Genomic DNA, 15237 nt, shown 5'->3' with positions numbered 1-15237 from the left:
TCATCCTCATGTAGTTCTTGTAGTTCTTGGCAATTCCTCTCCCAAAAGAATTGTGAGCCAGACCAAGCTAAGTTTGGCCTTGAGGAGAAAATCTGGTGTCAGGTGAGCCCTCTAGGCATTAGTTCTGTTGAGTAAGATGTGTTTGTGTTTGTGTGTGCCTGTGTGCTTGGGAGGGGGTAGAAATTCATGGGGAAACTTGTTAGGTTCTTAACCTCCGGAGCCGTGGACGTCTCAAGCAAATAAATGCACGGTCAGTTTCTTACAGCACTTTTAGTTAGTGCATAGTTGAGATGGGGACGACAGTAAGCGTGAAATGAGATTGTGCAGAGAGAAGTGTCTTAGACTGTAAAGCATTTTTCAAAATAGTGGGCATTCATAACATTGTCTAGTATGATGGACCCTGATGTTTTGAAGCCCCCCCTCACCACTTCCCTTACCTTCAGTTGCCTCTACAATTGCTTTGGGTCTGCAGCATATCCGGGCCAGAGTGGAAAAAAACTCTCCAACCTGGCCTGAGTCTGCCCTCACTAATGATATTCTGTTTACTTAATGTGGTTTCCTTTGGAAAAGCTTTATGACTCTGGGCTTCTGCTACTGAAAAGTAACTGCATATTTACTGATCCCCATGTTTGATTTGCCGGATGTTATTACCAAGCTACACCTGGAATAATAGAGATTTATTTTCCAGAGATACCTGTAAGGAGGAAGTGAGAGCCATACTTCCTGCCTCTTGACGTAAAGTCCCATTCACGTACGCTCTTCTGCCCAGGGAAGAGTAAAAACGATGTTAGGAGTTGAGATCTCAGACATCCTTTCTACCCATTACTCACTTCCTCTCTTCACATGTTAGGGGAGAGCTGTTAAAACAGTTATTGTATTTTCCTAAGGAAGAGAAATTACGATTATTTGCAATAGTGAGGAGTCTGCTAGCAAATTGTTGAGGACTCGAGTCTCTGGACGTCATTAATCTGTGTCCTCTCAGCACTTGCTAATATCTGGTGAAGACACGTTAGGCTATTTGTGTGTGTGTATATTGGATTATATTCTATAGCAGTTCCCAGGTTTTAGGTTTGTGTGCCTTTTCCCCCGGCAAGATTATAAAATTCTTAGAAGCAGGAACTTGTGTGTCCAACTGATCATCCACCTTGCAGTGTCTGGTCCCCTTCAGTGCAGAGTCAGGGCTTAACTTATGTGCAACAAATGAATGAAATGCTACTTTCAAGCCTTTATGCTTTTGATAGTTGCTAGAGTTAGAAAAGAAATGGGTATCATTGTGATGCATTGTCTCATTTAAATCTAACGATAACAGCAACAACAATAGTGATAGTCAAATTTGAGTGCCAAGTATGTGTCAGGCACTGTTCTAAGGGCTTTGTATACGTTTTTAAAACTTATTTAATCCTCACAACAATTCTATGAGACAGGTCCTGTTATTACCAGGTGAGGAAACAGATACAGAGAGGTTACATACCTTGCTCAAAGAAGCCCAGCTTGTACGTGGAAGATCTGGGATTCGAACCCAGATCCTCTGACAGGGGAGTTCATTTATGAAACTACTACATTGTGTTGCCTCTCCAAGGAAAGCATTGTTTTCCTCATTTTACAGATGAGGATTCTAAGAGTCAGCGCGCTTAACAAACTGTCCCCTTGTCACATAACTAATAATGTGTAGCTAATAAGCGTATAATAATAAAGCAGTGCACAGCATGATTCTACATACAGTCGTGATCTGCCCTCACGTATTGGGGTCTTTGGATTCGGCGTCGCACTCAATCACATTCCAGAAGGAGCCTAGAACGTGACAGATGGAAGGGATTTTAGGAACAATCTGTTCTTCCACAGAGTCTTCTGCTAAATGGCTGGGAGATACCTCATCCACTTTCTGCTTGAATGTCACTAGCGACAGGGAACTCACTACCTCACAGTGTTTTCTTATATTGAACTCATATATTACCCCTATAATTCATATTCACTGATCATTAGAGTTACACAAAGTAAGTTTAGCCCAACCCTCTGTTATTTAGGTCCCATAAATCTTCCCTTTTCTAGGTTAACTCCTAATTACAGTTATGATCCTTATGGTGTTTATTATGCTATTCTTTATAAATGTTTTACTTATATTAACTCGTTGAATCCTCACAACAATCCTATGAGATAGGTGAAAGAAATAGCATGCAGAAACTAAGCAATTTGCTCCAGGCCTCAGAGCCAGACGATAGAAGAGCTAGGAATTGGACCCCAGCAGTCAGACCCCAGAGTTTACACTCTTCACTTCTGTGCTCTAATCTCTTTCACTTAATTTGTTTTCATTATTTCTTAAATCTTTCAACAACCTGGTCACTTTGCTTACCCTCATTTAAACATTGTCTAACCTATCAAGGCTTCAGGTATGGCCTGATCAAGGTGGGAAAGAGAGGAACTGGCCTCCTTTTTTATGAACACCATACTTCTGTCACTGGAGCCTAACATCCTATTACTTTCTTCTGGCAATTATAGCCATGGAAACCCCTTGAACCTTTCTTCACATGGACGGCTTATAATACTGTTCTCCACCCTCTTACATGTTACAGTCATTTTTATTTTGAATACACAGAGATAGAACTTTTCATCTTAGCCTTATTATATTTCATCCTTTTAGTTTGGGCCTGTGTGAAACTCTTAAAATCTTAATTTTGTCATCTACGTCATTGAGTGTCTCTCCTAGCAGCTGTCTAGGGACCTAAAGTAGTAAAAGCAACATCTTTCATTGCCTATCCAAACATTAGACTCATCCATTACCACCTCTAGGCTCTGAGAGAAGTGGACCAGGAGCCCTATAACCTCCGGATACAAAATGAGCAAGGCACCAGTAGTTCCAGCCTCCTTTTAATCTGGCTTGTCTTTTTCTTCATGTAAAGCCAAACATATATATTTGATCAATTGTGTAAGATGCTCAAGATGCTTTGTGCATCTCTCCACAGCAGGGCCACTGTCAGTGAATACAAATTATAGGGGTAAGATTTCAGTTCTGTTTAAGAAAAGGACTATAAGAAAAACATTTCATACAGAAAAAGTCTTCTTAAAAGCATGATTTCTAAAATTTGGGGGGTTGGACAAACAGGATGCAGGCATGAGTATTTGGCCACGTGTAGAGGCAGCATCCAGGGTACAAGGAAAGAGCACAGGCAAGTGATTAGCACTGGGGGCTTGGAGCCGTACTGCCTCAGTTCAAATCCCAGCTCTGCCAATGCTGCTGTGTGACCTTGGGCAAGTCACTTCAACCCTCCATGCCACATTCCCCTTGACTGTAAAGTAGGCATAATACTATTCCAACTTCATAGAATTACTTTTAAATGAGCTAGTGTACTTCATACAATTAGAGCAGGGCCCAATGCATGGTAAGTAGTCAGTAATTGCTAGTTATTATTCTAAAGCCAGGGGTCAAATCAGGTCCACTGCCTGTTTTTGTAAATAAAATGGTGTTGGAATGCAGCCACGCTCATTTGTTTTCATATCATGTGTGGCTCTTTCATGCTACCATGGCAGAATGGAGTAGTTGTGACAGACACTCTAAGGGCTACAAAGCCTCCCAAGTTTTCTATCTGGCCCTTGACAGAAAAAGCTTGCCAACCTCCATTCTACAGGATAGAGGAAGTGAATTTCTGACCCTCATCTGCGGCTTCATTTTCTTGAAACCTTGGACAAGTGACAGACACTCTCTGCCGTCTGCTGTTTCAGTTGTAAGCCTCCTCCTCCTCCTAAAGAACAGATCTGTGAAAAATTTTATCCCGGAGGTCCTATTAACATTGCCATTTTGCTCAAAAATTCTATATTTTACAGCCAGACATTTGTTACTTGCTTGGATATAGATGTGAATATCAATTTTTTATTTTTTCTAACACTAATGAGCAGTGACCATGTGCTAGACACGGTTCTAAGCCCTTCGTGTATGTTAACTCATTTAATCCTCATAGCAATTCTCTGAGGTAGGCATGACTCTTTATCCCCATTTTACAGATGGAGAAAGGGAAGCATCGAAAGGTTAGGGAAATTTAACCTCGCAGTTAACTGCCACAGTTGGCAGGTGGCAGAGACAAGATTCGAAACTATGTGCTGTGTCTCTAGAGTCTAGAGTTTTACTTTCACTGTAGTTACTCAACTTTATCATTCCACCAGAGACTTAAATGATGGTGCACCAACATACGTGCAAATAAATAACTACATGTGATGTGTAAGTGTTTAAATGTTTGTGAGATGATCAGCACAGTGCCTTCATGGCATAAGCCATCATCGTATTGTGTATGTCCTGATGCTGTAGGTATCAGTGGAGGTTGCCATAGAACCTGGTTGGATGCTTAAGGGAGGCATGTCTGGAGGGCTTCAAGAAGGAGATCTTACCTGAATTGAGGCTATATGATGTAGAAAGGACTTTTCCAGAAAGGTTTGCATGCACAAGAAACCACGTGTGCAAAGAACAGAGGCAGGAGAGAACACAGCATGTTTGGAGAAGTAAACAGTATTTCTCCATGGCTGGCACGTGAACTATGGGGACCAAGATGTAGTCAGCTGAGATGAGGACAGACAGGAGGTTGACAGGGGCCAGATGGTGAATGGCTCTGTGTGAATTGGGACAGACCCAAGTCCTCTAGTGTGTGTCTCTTTCAGAGCAGTGCCCTATATTTGTCTGTTGGTTTAATGTCTCCACCCCACCCCCAACAGGCACATGTAGACTGGAATGTAAGCACCTCGAGGGTAGGCACCCCGTCTGTCTTGTTCACTGGGACAATGCCAACTCTCAGGGTTCTGCCCATAGCAGGAGCTCATTGTCAACTTAATGGATACTTAAACCAATCGGTGTGCTTCTGGGTGGTTGTCGAACTCATAGGATAGGATACTCTCCCTGGGTCTCCAAGACCCCTCTGGGGACAATGATCTTGCTTTGTTCAAGAATCAAGGAAGATCATATCAAATGACTCTACTATCTAAAATAGAATTTTGAGAGAGTTTTTTAATTGAGGCCGAAGACTATTCAACAAACTCATGCCCAGTTTATTTTACTCCTGACTGCACATATTAAAACCGAGCACCCCCCCTCAGAATGTCCTTATGACCTCATGAGAGCCTTTGGGTTTTCATTCAAATGTCTCTTAAAATCCTACCTTCAAGGACCCACCTGGCAGAAGGGAAGAGAAATAAATATTAGTAAGTGAATGAAAACAATAATTCTTCTAGACAACTCTGCCAAACCAAAGAAAAAGTAACGTGAGTACATCATCTTCATGTCGACTTATTTTCATGTCTGTCAGGTGCCCGTAGGGTTTGGTAAAAATCAAAAGACACATCTGCCTAAGGTCTAAGAATTTGGCACACATTTTAACATGTTGGTGATGACAGAAATAGCAAGATGAGGTAAGAAATATTCCTTTTTGGTTTTTTTTAATGTTGTCAGAAGAGGCAGCTTCCCAAAGAATCATAGAATGTTTGAAGGGTAGGGACTTTATTTCCCTCCCTTGGCAGGTGACGAAAATGATGTCTGGGAGGTGAAGTGACTTGCCCAGGGATGGAGAGCTAGTTAGCGACAGAGCTGGGACTGTAATCCAGGTCCCCAGGTCCCAGGGCCAATTCTCTTTCCACCTCACCACTCAGCCTCCTGAGAGATTAGCTATAGTTTCTGAGAAGCTTATATTACCTCTTTCATCATTTCTTGGTCTTTTTGGAAATATTGATGATCTCCCTGTGTATCTTTCCTCTCTAAGATGACCTAGGAAAATGCCATTCAGGGAAAGTCTTATATTGCGTTTTGTCAGCAATCCCACTGTGACCAACCTGGCCCCAACTTGAAAGTTTCACCGAGGGTCTGAATACCCAGGTTTCTTGCCTTCAACTGATCCCCTTTCCCCTTAATCACATTAGAAAGTGCTCATTTTGTGTTCACATCCCCTAGTGTAATGAAATATTTCCTTCCCTTCCTGTAATCTGGAAATCCCTTTTTTGTTGTTTTTGTTGTTATTTTTAAGAAGCAAACTTGCACATATCAGAGGGACTTGCTGGCTCCTCACAAACCAGCCTGGTAGGAAGGCTGATTGGATTTGCCTAAAGCATTTCCTCATTAGTAGCCTGTGCGTGGTTTCCTTTCAAATGTCATCTGGCCACCTCAACAAAGATTTAATTGTGGCAACTTGGGGCCTCTGCAAACTTAGGGTTTACTGAATGTTCTTTTGAAATCTTCACAACTGCCCATCCTTCAAATGAAAAACTAGAAGCATATTGGAAGTGACTTGGTGGATTACTGAAGACCACTTCTTTCTGCTCTCTTCCCTTTTTTTTTTGTGAGTGAAGATTGGAATTTTAATTGCTCAACCATGGTTTTCAATTCATCATGCCCAGAAAGGGCATGGTTTATTAATTAGTTCTGATTATGAGGCGCCCTCAACCTGAGACTGGCTGCTTCGTGATCAGTTTCAACAGCTCTTTGCCCGAACTGACTGTCTGTGAGCACACGAAGGTGTAATTATGCAGACACTAGCTGTTCAGTTCCGCCGGGTTAAACCCTCTATTATGAACACATATTATAGTGTCTTAAAAGGCATTTATTGAAATGCCATAGTTTAATAGTTCAGGCTTACAAAATCAAGCTCTCTTATGTTACAGGCAATCGCCTCTTAATTGGATGTTTTCTCCCAGGACGTAAAAACGTTGGCTTAAATACACACGCGCACACACACACATATCCAATTAATTTTCTTTTAAAGTGTGAGAAACTGTATTGCCTCATGGTTAAAAGTAATGACATTGGAGTCGGGCTGCCTGGCTTTGACGCACACATCTGCCGCTTTCTGGCGCTGTAACTTGGGCATAGGGTTTGACCCTTCTCTGTGGTGGTGCCTTTGGTAAAATGGAGATGATTGCAATGTCTGTATCATGGGGTTGAAGTGGGGTTCCAACGAGTTAGTACACAAAAATCACTTGGCAAAGTCATTGCGTTTTTTACTGATTGCTCCAACATATTTACTCGCATTTGTGTTATCTGACAGAGTTAGGGATGTCTCCCTATGGCAAAAGCTGAGAGTTGTCTCCTAATAGCTATTCTCTTCTTCTTTCACAATAATAGCTTCCTCTCCCCACTGATTTTTAGCTGGGTTGACACAGGGTTGTCCAGAGTTAAGAGTAAATTTCTTTTCTAGATGACCAGGTGACTAAATTCTGGCCATTGCATTGTAAGTAGATAAAATGTGTCAGCTTCTGAAAAGTGGCCCTAAAGGAAGAAGGATGGTGTGTCCTTCACTTCTTCTGCCTTCTCGCTGATGGGAATTTGGTCATGATGACTGGAACTCAAGCAGCCACCTTGGGTCATTAGATGGCAGACTAGGGATGCAGAGCAGGAACGGAGTAGAAGCCTGAAGCCCTCTGACAACTTCAGGGAGTAGCACTGCCCCAGCAGTCCTTTTCTTTTACTCTAGACTTTTGGTAAAAGAAAAGCAAAGCTCTATATTATTTAGTACACTGTAATTTGAGGTGCCTATGCAGCCAGATCTAATATTAAGTAACACCTTACCCTCCTTAAACTAGACCACGCTCTCATTAGTTTGATTGCCACATGTAGAAATTTCAGGACACAAATTCACAAAGAACCATGAACAGGTTTCACACACTCTTTATTTCCTATCAGAGGCACTGCTTTCCCACCCCCACACATGGCTGCGCTACTCCTCCGCTCTGCCTGAGGGGACCTAGCCGGGGGCCTAAATTGGTGACTGGGGAGGGGACTGCTCATAACTGATGGCCAAGCCTTGTAGAAATTGTTTGGCATCTCTTCCAGCAAGAAGGGATATTCTGATAATTTTATTACTTACCCTGGACCAGAAACTGTGGTGCCTTAGAGAAATCCAATGGCTTTTTCCAATGGAAATCCAATTTTGCTTTCTTTGTTATACACAAGAACAAGTTGCTCCATTTTCTCTGTTTATCAAAAAGAAGCAGAACTCCTGAACCCTGAACAAAGGGGCGTGAGGCACGGACGCGTTGATGTTATTCGTTCTTCCTCAGGACAGATATGGAAACAGTTCAGGGGCCTCAGCGCATCTGTCTTAGGAACAATGATGATGAGCTCTTCGTCTCCTTTTCTTCCTTGAAATTGAAAACTTCCTTTTGGTGGTACCAGAGACCTCTGGACTCATTTAGAGATTTTGCTGAGCTTTCCTCCCAAAACTAGTAAAAGGGAGGTGACATCTAAAGCTCTCAGAAGAAGCATAGGTTTTGAGGAAAAGCTAAGGCATTTAGCCTACCTCGGGATGACACCTCATTTCTATTGGTCTTGATGGAGAAGACCAAATGTGTTGTTCGGTAAAATCAAGTCAGGTTTCTTAAACTTGTGGGTTGGTGTGTTTCCATCAGGAAAATTCTTAGCCTCTGCCACATTCTTTCCATCCTATCCCTCTGGGGCTCCAGTTTGACACATATTAGGACCTTCTCACTTCATCCTTCACATCTCTTAATCTCTGTTTCATATTTTCCATTTTTTTGTATCTTGGTGCTGCATTCTGTCTAATTTCCTCTGATCTACAATTCACTCACTAATTTCTTCTTCTGACATGTCTACCGATTAAAGTTTTAATTCTGGTATTATTATTTTTATTATTATTAGATGTTCTGTTTGTTATTTTACTAACTTGCTAGGTCACGTTTTATCCAGGGAAGATTCTTTCAAGCTTTCATTTGTTTCTTTACACGTAGTAAACATACTAGTCACTTTGTAGTCTGTGTGGGACTGTTACCGCCATCAGTTATTTTTACCAGTTCTTGCTCGCAGTACCTTGTTTCCCTGTGTACATTTTCTTCGACTTTATGCTGCTCATTGCCCTTGAAAGTGGTTTACAGGGACTCTTTGCAGTTTGGGATGAAATTGCCTTCCTCCAGAAAGGATTCACATTTGATTCTAGAGATCCGTCCAGCTTGGGACCCCCTTGAACCAGGTTTAAGATTTACCACAAGAACTCACGTTATCTCCTCATTTCCCTTCTTCCTTTTCTAGGCTTAAACTTTCCAGCAGGGACCATTTCTTATCATCTCTCGTGGACAGCACAATCCTCAGCACATGAAAATTGACTGATGGATTTTGGCTGACTGAGTGCATCTTTAAATTATCATGCCTACCTTGTTAACTGATTTTCTCTGTTTTATTTACGGTTGGTCAGTTAAAAGGATAACTCTATTAAATATCTTTTCCAGTGGAGTGTCCTTTCCTCAAGGCACTGCTGGGGCTTCTCTCCTTTGTAAATTCCCCAAGTTATGCCACGCAGGAAGTGGTTACATGGTAAATATTTGCTTCCAGGCTAAGATTTGCTGTACTTCCCATGCTCCTCTCCATGAGTGGATCAAACCACACAATTCTGGGATTCCTCATACCTTGTATAGATTTTTTTTTTTTTTTGAGGAAGATTAGCCCTGAGCTAACTGCTGCCAATCCTCCTCTTTTTGCTGAGGAAGACTGGCCCCGAGCTAACATCCATGCACATCTTCCTCTACTTTATATGTGGGACACCTACCACAGCATGACATGCCAAGCAGTGCCATGCCTGCACCTGGGATCCTAACTGGTGAACCCCGGGCCGCCGAAGCGGAACGTGGCCACTTAACCGCTGCACCACCGGGCCGGCCCCCCTAGTATAGATATTTTGAGTGTTGCTCAGGTTATCTCTGGCAGCAACCCCCATGGCCCTGTAACTGGTGGATTTACTGCTAATATCTTTCCCCTCTGGTGCACCCAATCTTACTTTCCAGGAGTTCTCTCTAAACCTAACCTCTGATTCTGCCATTCTCTTACTCATAGACCGCCATGGCTGTCACCACTGCCTATAGAATAAAAGTACAAACTTATGAGCTTGTCATCTTGCATCCTTCATCTAGGTGGGGTAGCCAGACTTCATGAAGACTTCATGAAAGAATATGATCTCTGGGAAATCAAACCCAGCTCCATCACTTACTAGCCATGTCACTCCATATAAGCCAAACTTCTGAGCACTGGTGTGCTGATGTGTAGAATAAGACTAGTCTTGCAAGGGATAATCTATGGAAAGCTCTCAGTGTCCACCAGAATTAAAGCAGTGCTATGAGACATTTCCTTCTGGTGGGGTCTGAAAGGAGTAGCAATTTATTCTTTTATTGCTTGTGGGTACATGGATACTTGAAAAATCCCTTCCCCATTTATTTCCTATATATAAAGTGGTACCTTCAGTGGTCATTTTGAAGCTTAAATATGGGAAGCCATGTAAAGCACCTGGTTCCATGCTTGGAAAATCATTAAGTGTATAATAAATGTTCCTTCTTTATCCCCCTTCAAAGGGAGGTCCAACTTTCCCATGGAATTGCGATGAAAATTATAAGTCAAAGTACATTATATCAAAGAAGGATTGTTATTCTTATGTATACTTCTTAAAGTCCTGTCTACCCCTGAAGGCCAAGTTCACATGCCACCTCCGCCATGAAGCATCCCTGGGTTCTCACTTCCACAGCACTCATCCCCCACTCCAGCCAGGAGGGTAATAACGCCATCAAAGGGGAATCTCCAAACCATCTCAGTAGATGCTTGAATTTCCTGTATATCAATAAGTATAACTCTACTATATAAAAGCTAAGCAGTATTCTAGTTTCTACTAAAACATTTTTAGAGATGAAAAATTCAGCATCTTCAGAAGAGATCTATTTATTCTAGCTTTGGACAGCTTAAATCTGTTCCCCTAAATCTTCTGCATTTCTTCTTAGGTATATCTGTGTTCCTCTTTAAATATATTGTCCAGAAATAAGCAATATTCCTTAAAATACACAGTCCATGAACGCCCTTTCTTCTTCTGTAACTGCAACCTGTGCTAACAGGTTTGCAGCAGCTATGGAGCTGTTTTCTCCTAATTTCATTTATATTCGGTTAAAACCCTGAAATCCGGTTTTCAGTGTGTGTTGGTGCTAAATGACATCTCCTCGGTCTTCAATTAAAACGGCAGTTTTTGATATCTATGACTGAGTTGCCCAGTATCTATATCCATATTGCATGCATCTGAATATGTTTGGTCTGCTTATAAAACTGTGAACCTAATCTGTCACTCATACTCCTAGATCCATTTTTCTCCTTCCAAGGTACTTTAATTTATTCCTGTTATAAAACTTAGCTCGTTCTGCTTTGTGCCATAGTTTACGTACTTGTCTTATGTCGCTATGGTAGATGGGCTTCCCCAGAAGCAGAGCATCTGTCTGGGGCCTCAGGCAGCAACTCTAGAGCCTCCCTGGCTTGGTGGCTTGTTGGGCTAAGAGCAGTTTTCCACAGCAGGGGTCAGCTAAGAGTTGTTCTCAGCCAACACACAGCAGCTAGGATATAGGTGTTCTGGCTGGTAAAAAGGGACACCAACTGCATCCACTATAGGCACCCATGATTTTGTAACTCTTGAGTGTGGAGACTATGTATTGTTTATTTCTGCAGCTTCCATAAACCAGACTCCACGTCTTGCACAATGAAGGCACTGGCCGGTGGAATTCACTCATGAAAGATCTGGAGAAAATGCCCCCTAGTCTGCACCCATTCCAATCCACTGCCATTTGCAATAACAGATACCTGTAGGGGACTTAGCCAAATTCCACTAACCCCCGCCCCCCCTGCCCCAAGCAGCAGAGAACCAGACTGTGTGAGTGATACAGAGAAGGATCTGGAAGTTTATGTTGCATGTTCCAAGAATCCAGTTGCCTTGTCAACTCAAAAGCCATCTAAGGACCAAATGCTTAAATTCAGGATAGGCAAATAACTTCTTAAGACTAAGCAAGACTAAGAATTTCAGTCTGCTCCACTCAGCTCTTAAACGAAAAACTTTTTGTTTTTTTAAAAATTTATGAAAGTAGTATACACATATGGCTAAACATAAAAATGGTATAAAAGGGTAATAAATGAATAGTAAAGGTCTATTTCTCCATCATCTTGACTTAGATTTCCACTCTCGAGAGCTAACTACTGTTAACAGTTTTTGTGTTTCTATCCAGAAATAGTTGTAGATATACAAGTATGTATATTTATGATTTTATATGTAAAAAGATTACAGTATAGTTCTTGTCTCTACTGGTTTTTTTTTAAACTAGTAGTAGATCTTACAGGTCTTTCTACATCAATACATCTATATCTGTCTCATTTTTTTAAGTGATTATGTAGATGTTTTACAATATATTTAACCTGTCTCTTTTTTAGTGGACATTTAGGTTATTCCTACTTTTCAGCCCTAACATACATTATTTTTGCTCTTACAGATTTCTGCCATTACAAAATAAGTATTCTATGTATTTCTTTGCATATATGTTCTTAGCACTATTCAATTGAAAAGCCTGCCTTCGTTTCTCAACAGAAAAATGGTTACATGGGTAGTGAATGTGGACTAGAATGGAGCTACTTCTAGATTGAATAATTATGTGTCTTTTAGCCAAAGTTACCCTTTCTTTTAGCCAAAGTTATACTTCCTCATTCTCTGCCCGTTTGTTTTTCAGCCTTTTTCCGAGAATCCAACTTATAATCAGAAAAGGTAAAAGTTGTCAGTTGAAAAGAGCTGAAAGTGATACTCAAGTTCAGGTCATCATAATAGCAACTTTGAGAAACCACTTTGGTATACAATTTAAATAACAAAACATCTCTTTTGAGAGGAACAGAAATTCTGACTCTTGTTCAGAATTTAAGACGTTGCGTATCAAGAGCTTGTCTAATGCAAGTTTCAAAAACGCAATCAGACTTTCCGGAACTGCAGCCCCGATGTACTTAAAAGGTCTTCTTGTCTTTCTGCTTGCAGTGAAGTACATGCGAGAAGCCACGCCCTACGTGAAGAAAGGCTCCCCAGTGTCCGAGATTGGGTGGGAAACGCCTCCGCCCGAGTCCCCGCGGTTAGGGGGCGGCTCCTCAGACCCTCTGTCCTCGCAGTCCTTCTCGTTCCACAGAGACCGGAAAAGCATCCCCCTCAAGATGTGCTACGTCACTCGGAGTATGGCCTTGGCTGACCCTGAGAACAGGTAAAGAGGGTTCAAGATCTCCTTCCGTATCTCAGCAGCTCTTTGGCCTTTGAGGTTAAAAAGGGCTTTTGCTTCTGTTCTGAAAACACTCAGTGGTTTCCAAAGGAGAGCTGCAAGGGCCCTGCTGAGAGAATGTGTTCAAGCCACGCCCCCTTCCCTTTCTTCTTCCATCCTCCCACTTCCTTCCTTTATCCTCATGAAGAATCTGTATAGGGAGCTCTGGTTCTGCAAAGAACTAAAGAATTGGAGTCAGCATCCTAAGTGTCTTCCCTGGGTCTATCATTGCTCATTTATGTGACTTTGGGCAAGTTTCTCATCCGGGTAAACCTTAGTCTTGTCCTCTATAAAATGGGAATAAGTGAGAAAGATACCTCATTGGGTTGCGAAGATTAGGGGAGGAAATCTATGTGAAGTGCTTAGCATAGGAAAACCTCCCATGATTATAAGCTATAATAATATTTATTATTAATGTTAGGTAGTAATAAGCAAATCAGCCTCTCTGAGCCTCAGTGCCCTCAACTGTGTATTTGAAGGGTTCAATGACAGGATCCTTAGCACTGTTTTCTGCTCTAAACCTCTGTTTATGCTCAAGAGAGAAAAAGGAGTGGCTTTGCTCCAAGCCTGGAGTGCTGTTTCCAGAGTCTCTCCATGACTTCTCATGCCACGGGAGAGATATATCACTCCTGGCAATTATAAGGAGTCCAGCCAAGATGAGCAGATATTTAGGGCCCCCCTTCCCCCAAATGTCTTACTTTAGCTCTCTGGAACAGAAAACATACCTTTTGGAGGAAAATAAGAGCTATGTCAAGAAGAGAGGGAGGAAGTGAGCCAGCAAATGGAGAATCTTGGTGACCTTTGCATCCACATTCAAAGGCTAAAAATAGGAACAGCTCTTCTGGCCCACATTTATAACATGTGTGGGACAGCTGCTACCCACCCGAGTAGGAAGTATTTGGCTGGGTTCAGAGTTGCTGATAGGGAAAAGCCAAAGGGAATAGGGGCAGGGAGAAAGTTCCCTCCTTGGCTCTCTGCTCAAGACCTTTTTTTCTCTTCCCCGTAAGCTCCCTCTAAGGAAGCTGCTAGCCCCTCTGACTCCAGCCAGCTGCAGGATCTACTCCACTCCCTGCCTGCCCCCTATGTCAGTTGTATCTGCACAGGGATCAGAGACCGGCTGTTGTATGAGAGAGCCAGGGAGTATCAGCGAAAGATGAGTCAGGGCAGGCAGACTGGGAAGGTGGCAGAATTCCTCCATGAGCCACTCCCACCTGTTCTCTGTTTTGTCCCCCTTGATTTCTCCCAATTTCCTGGGCCTGCAGTTGATGTCCTGGTTACCCTGAGTTTCCTCTTCTCTGGCCTCTTACTCACTGATCAGAAAAGTCCTTTCTCTCAAGAGTCTGATGTCTGAGGTTTCAGATCTGATGTGTTCATAATTTATCAAGTGCCTATCTTGTGCTGGGCATTAAGCTAATTACTTCAGACCAGAGACTGCAAAGTGGCAGCCTACAGATATGTGTACTCAGCCCACAGATATGTTTTTTTAATGGTCTATCTGGTGTTTTAAAGAAATTTGAATTAGTTGCCACATTGAATAGTTGGGAAATTTTACATTAAAAAGCCAATTTTTCTAGAAAAATTGCAAGATCTGGGGATATGATTAGGCACATGTTGCTGCAGGCAAGGCTCCAATCTATAGGAGCCCAGGAAAGGCTTCTCCTTTGACAAGTGAGTTAAACTCTCCTGGTCTCTTCTATTGCCTTACACTTAGGGGATTCAATTAATTACCTGCCTGGTAATTCACATTTCCTGCCTAGTCCTTGAATTTGTAACTCTGTAACCTCCTTAGTCCTTCTAACAGCCCTGAGTTTCCATCATTGTCCCCATTCTATAGATAAAAACTGAGGCTCAGTGCTTGTGTAAGTTCCAAACATCATATAGCTAATATATGATTAGCTGGGCTTCAAACTTATGCCTGTAGAGTGCGTGACCATATCATTTACCATGACCAGAAGAATGCAAACAGGGACTAAAAATCTTGGGATATTGTAGAAGTGATTAATGCATTGGAGAGAGAGTTTGAGTAGATGATGTCGAGGGTTCCTTCCAGCTCAGGACTTACGTGCTATAACATTTCTTTCAAGGCATTTAATTATATTTTAAAGAATATTTTGGGAGACATCAGACTTTAGTGCGTATATTGGAAACTTCATTCTGTCAAGCCAGTAGAGGGAA

The 15237-nt window shown here is 42.0% G+C and overlaps 1 protein-coding gene across 3 annotated transcripts in view; it reads left to right on the top strand.

The window, feature by feature from the left end:
* SNTB1 (syntrophin beta 1) overlaps positions 1–15237 on the top strand; it is a 228187-nt gene that overhangs the window by 86995 nt on the left and 125955 nt on the right. For all 3 annotated transcript variants that reach the window (XM_070630925.1, XM_070630924.1, XM_070630926.1), the window contains one exon: positions 12792–13008. In XM_070630925.1, the coding sequence (XP_070487026.1) occupies positions 12792–13008 (217 nt within the window). The remainder of the gene's footprint in view (positions 1–12791; positions 13009–15237) is intronic.

The sequence above is a fragment of the Equus przewalskii genome, chromosome 8, assembly GCF_037783145.1.
Source record: "Equus przewalskii isolate Varuska chromosome 8, EquPr2, whole genome shotgun sequence".
Taxonomy (NCBI): Eukaryota; Metazoa; Chordata; class Mammalia; order Perissodactyla; family Equidae; genus Equus; species Equus przewalskii.
This window is presented reverse-complemented; position numbering and strand designations above follow the sequence as displayed.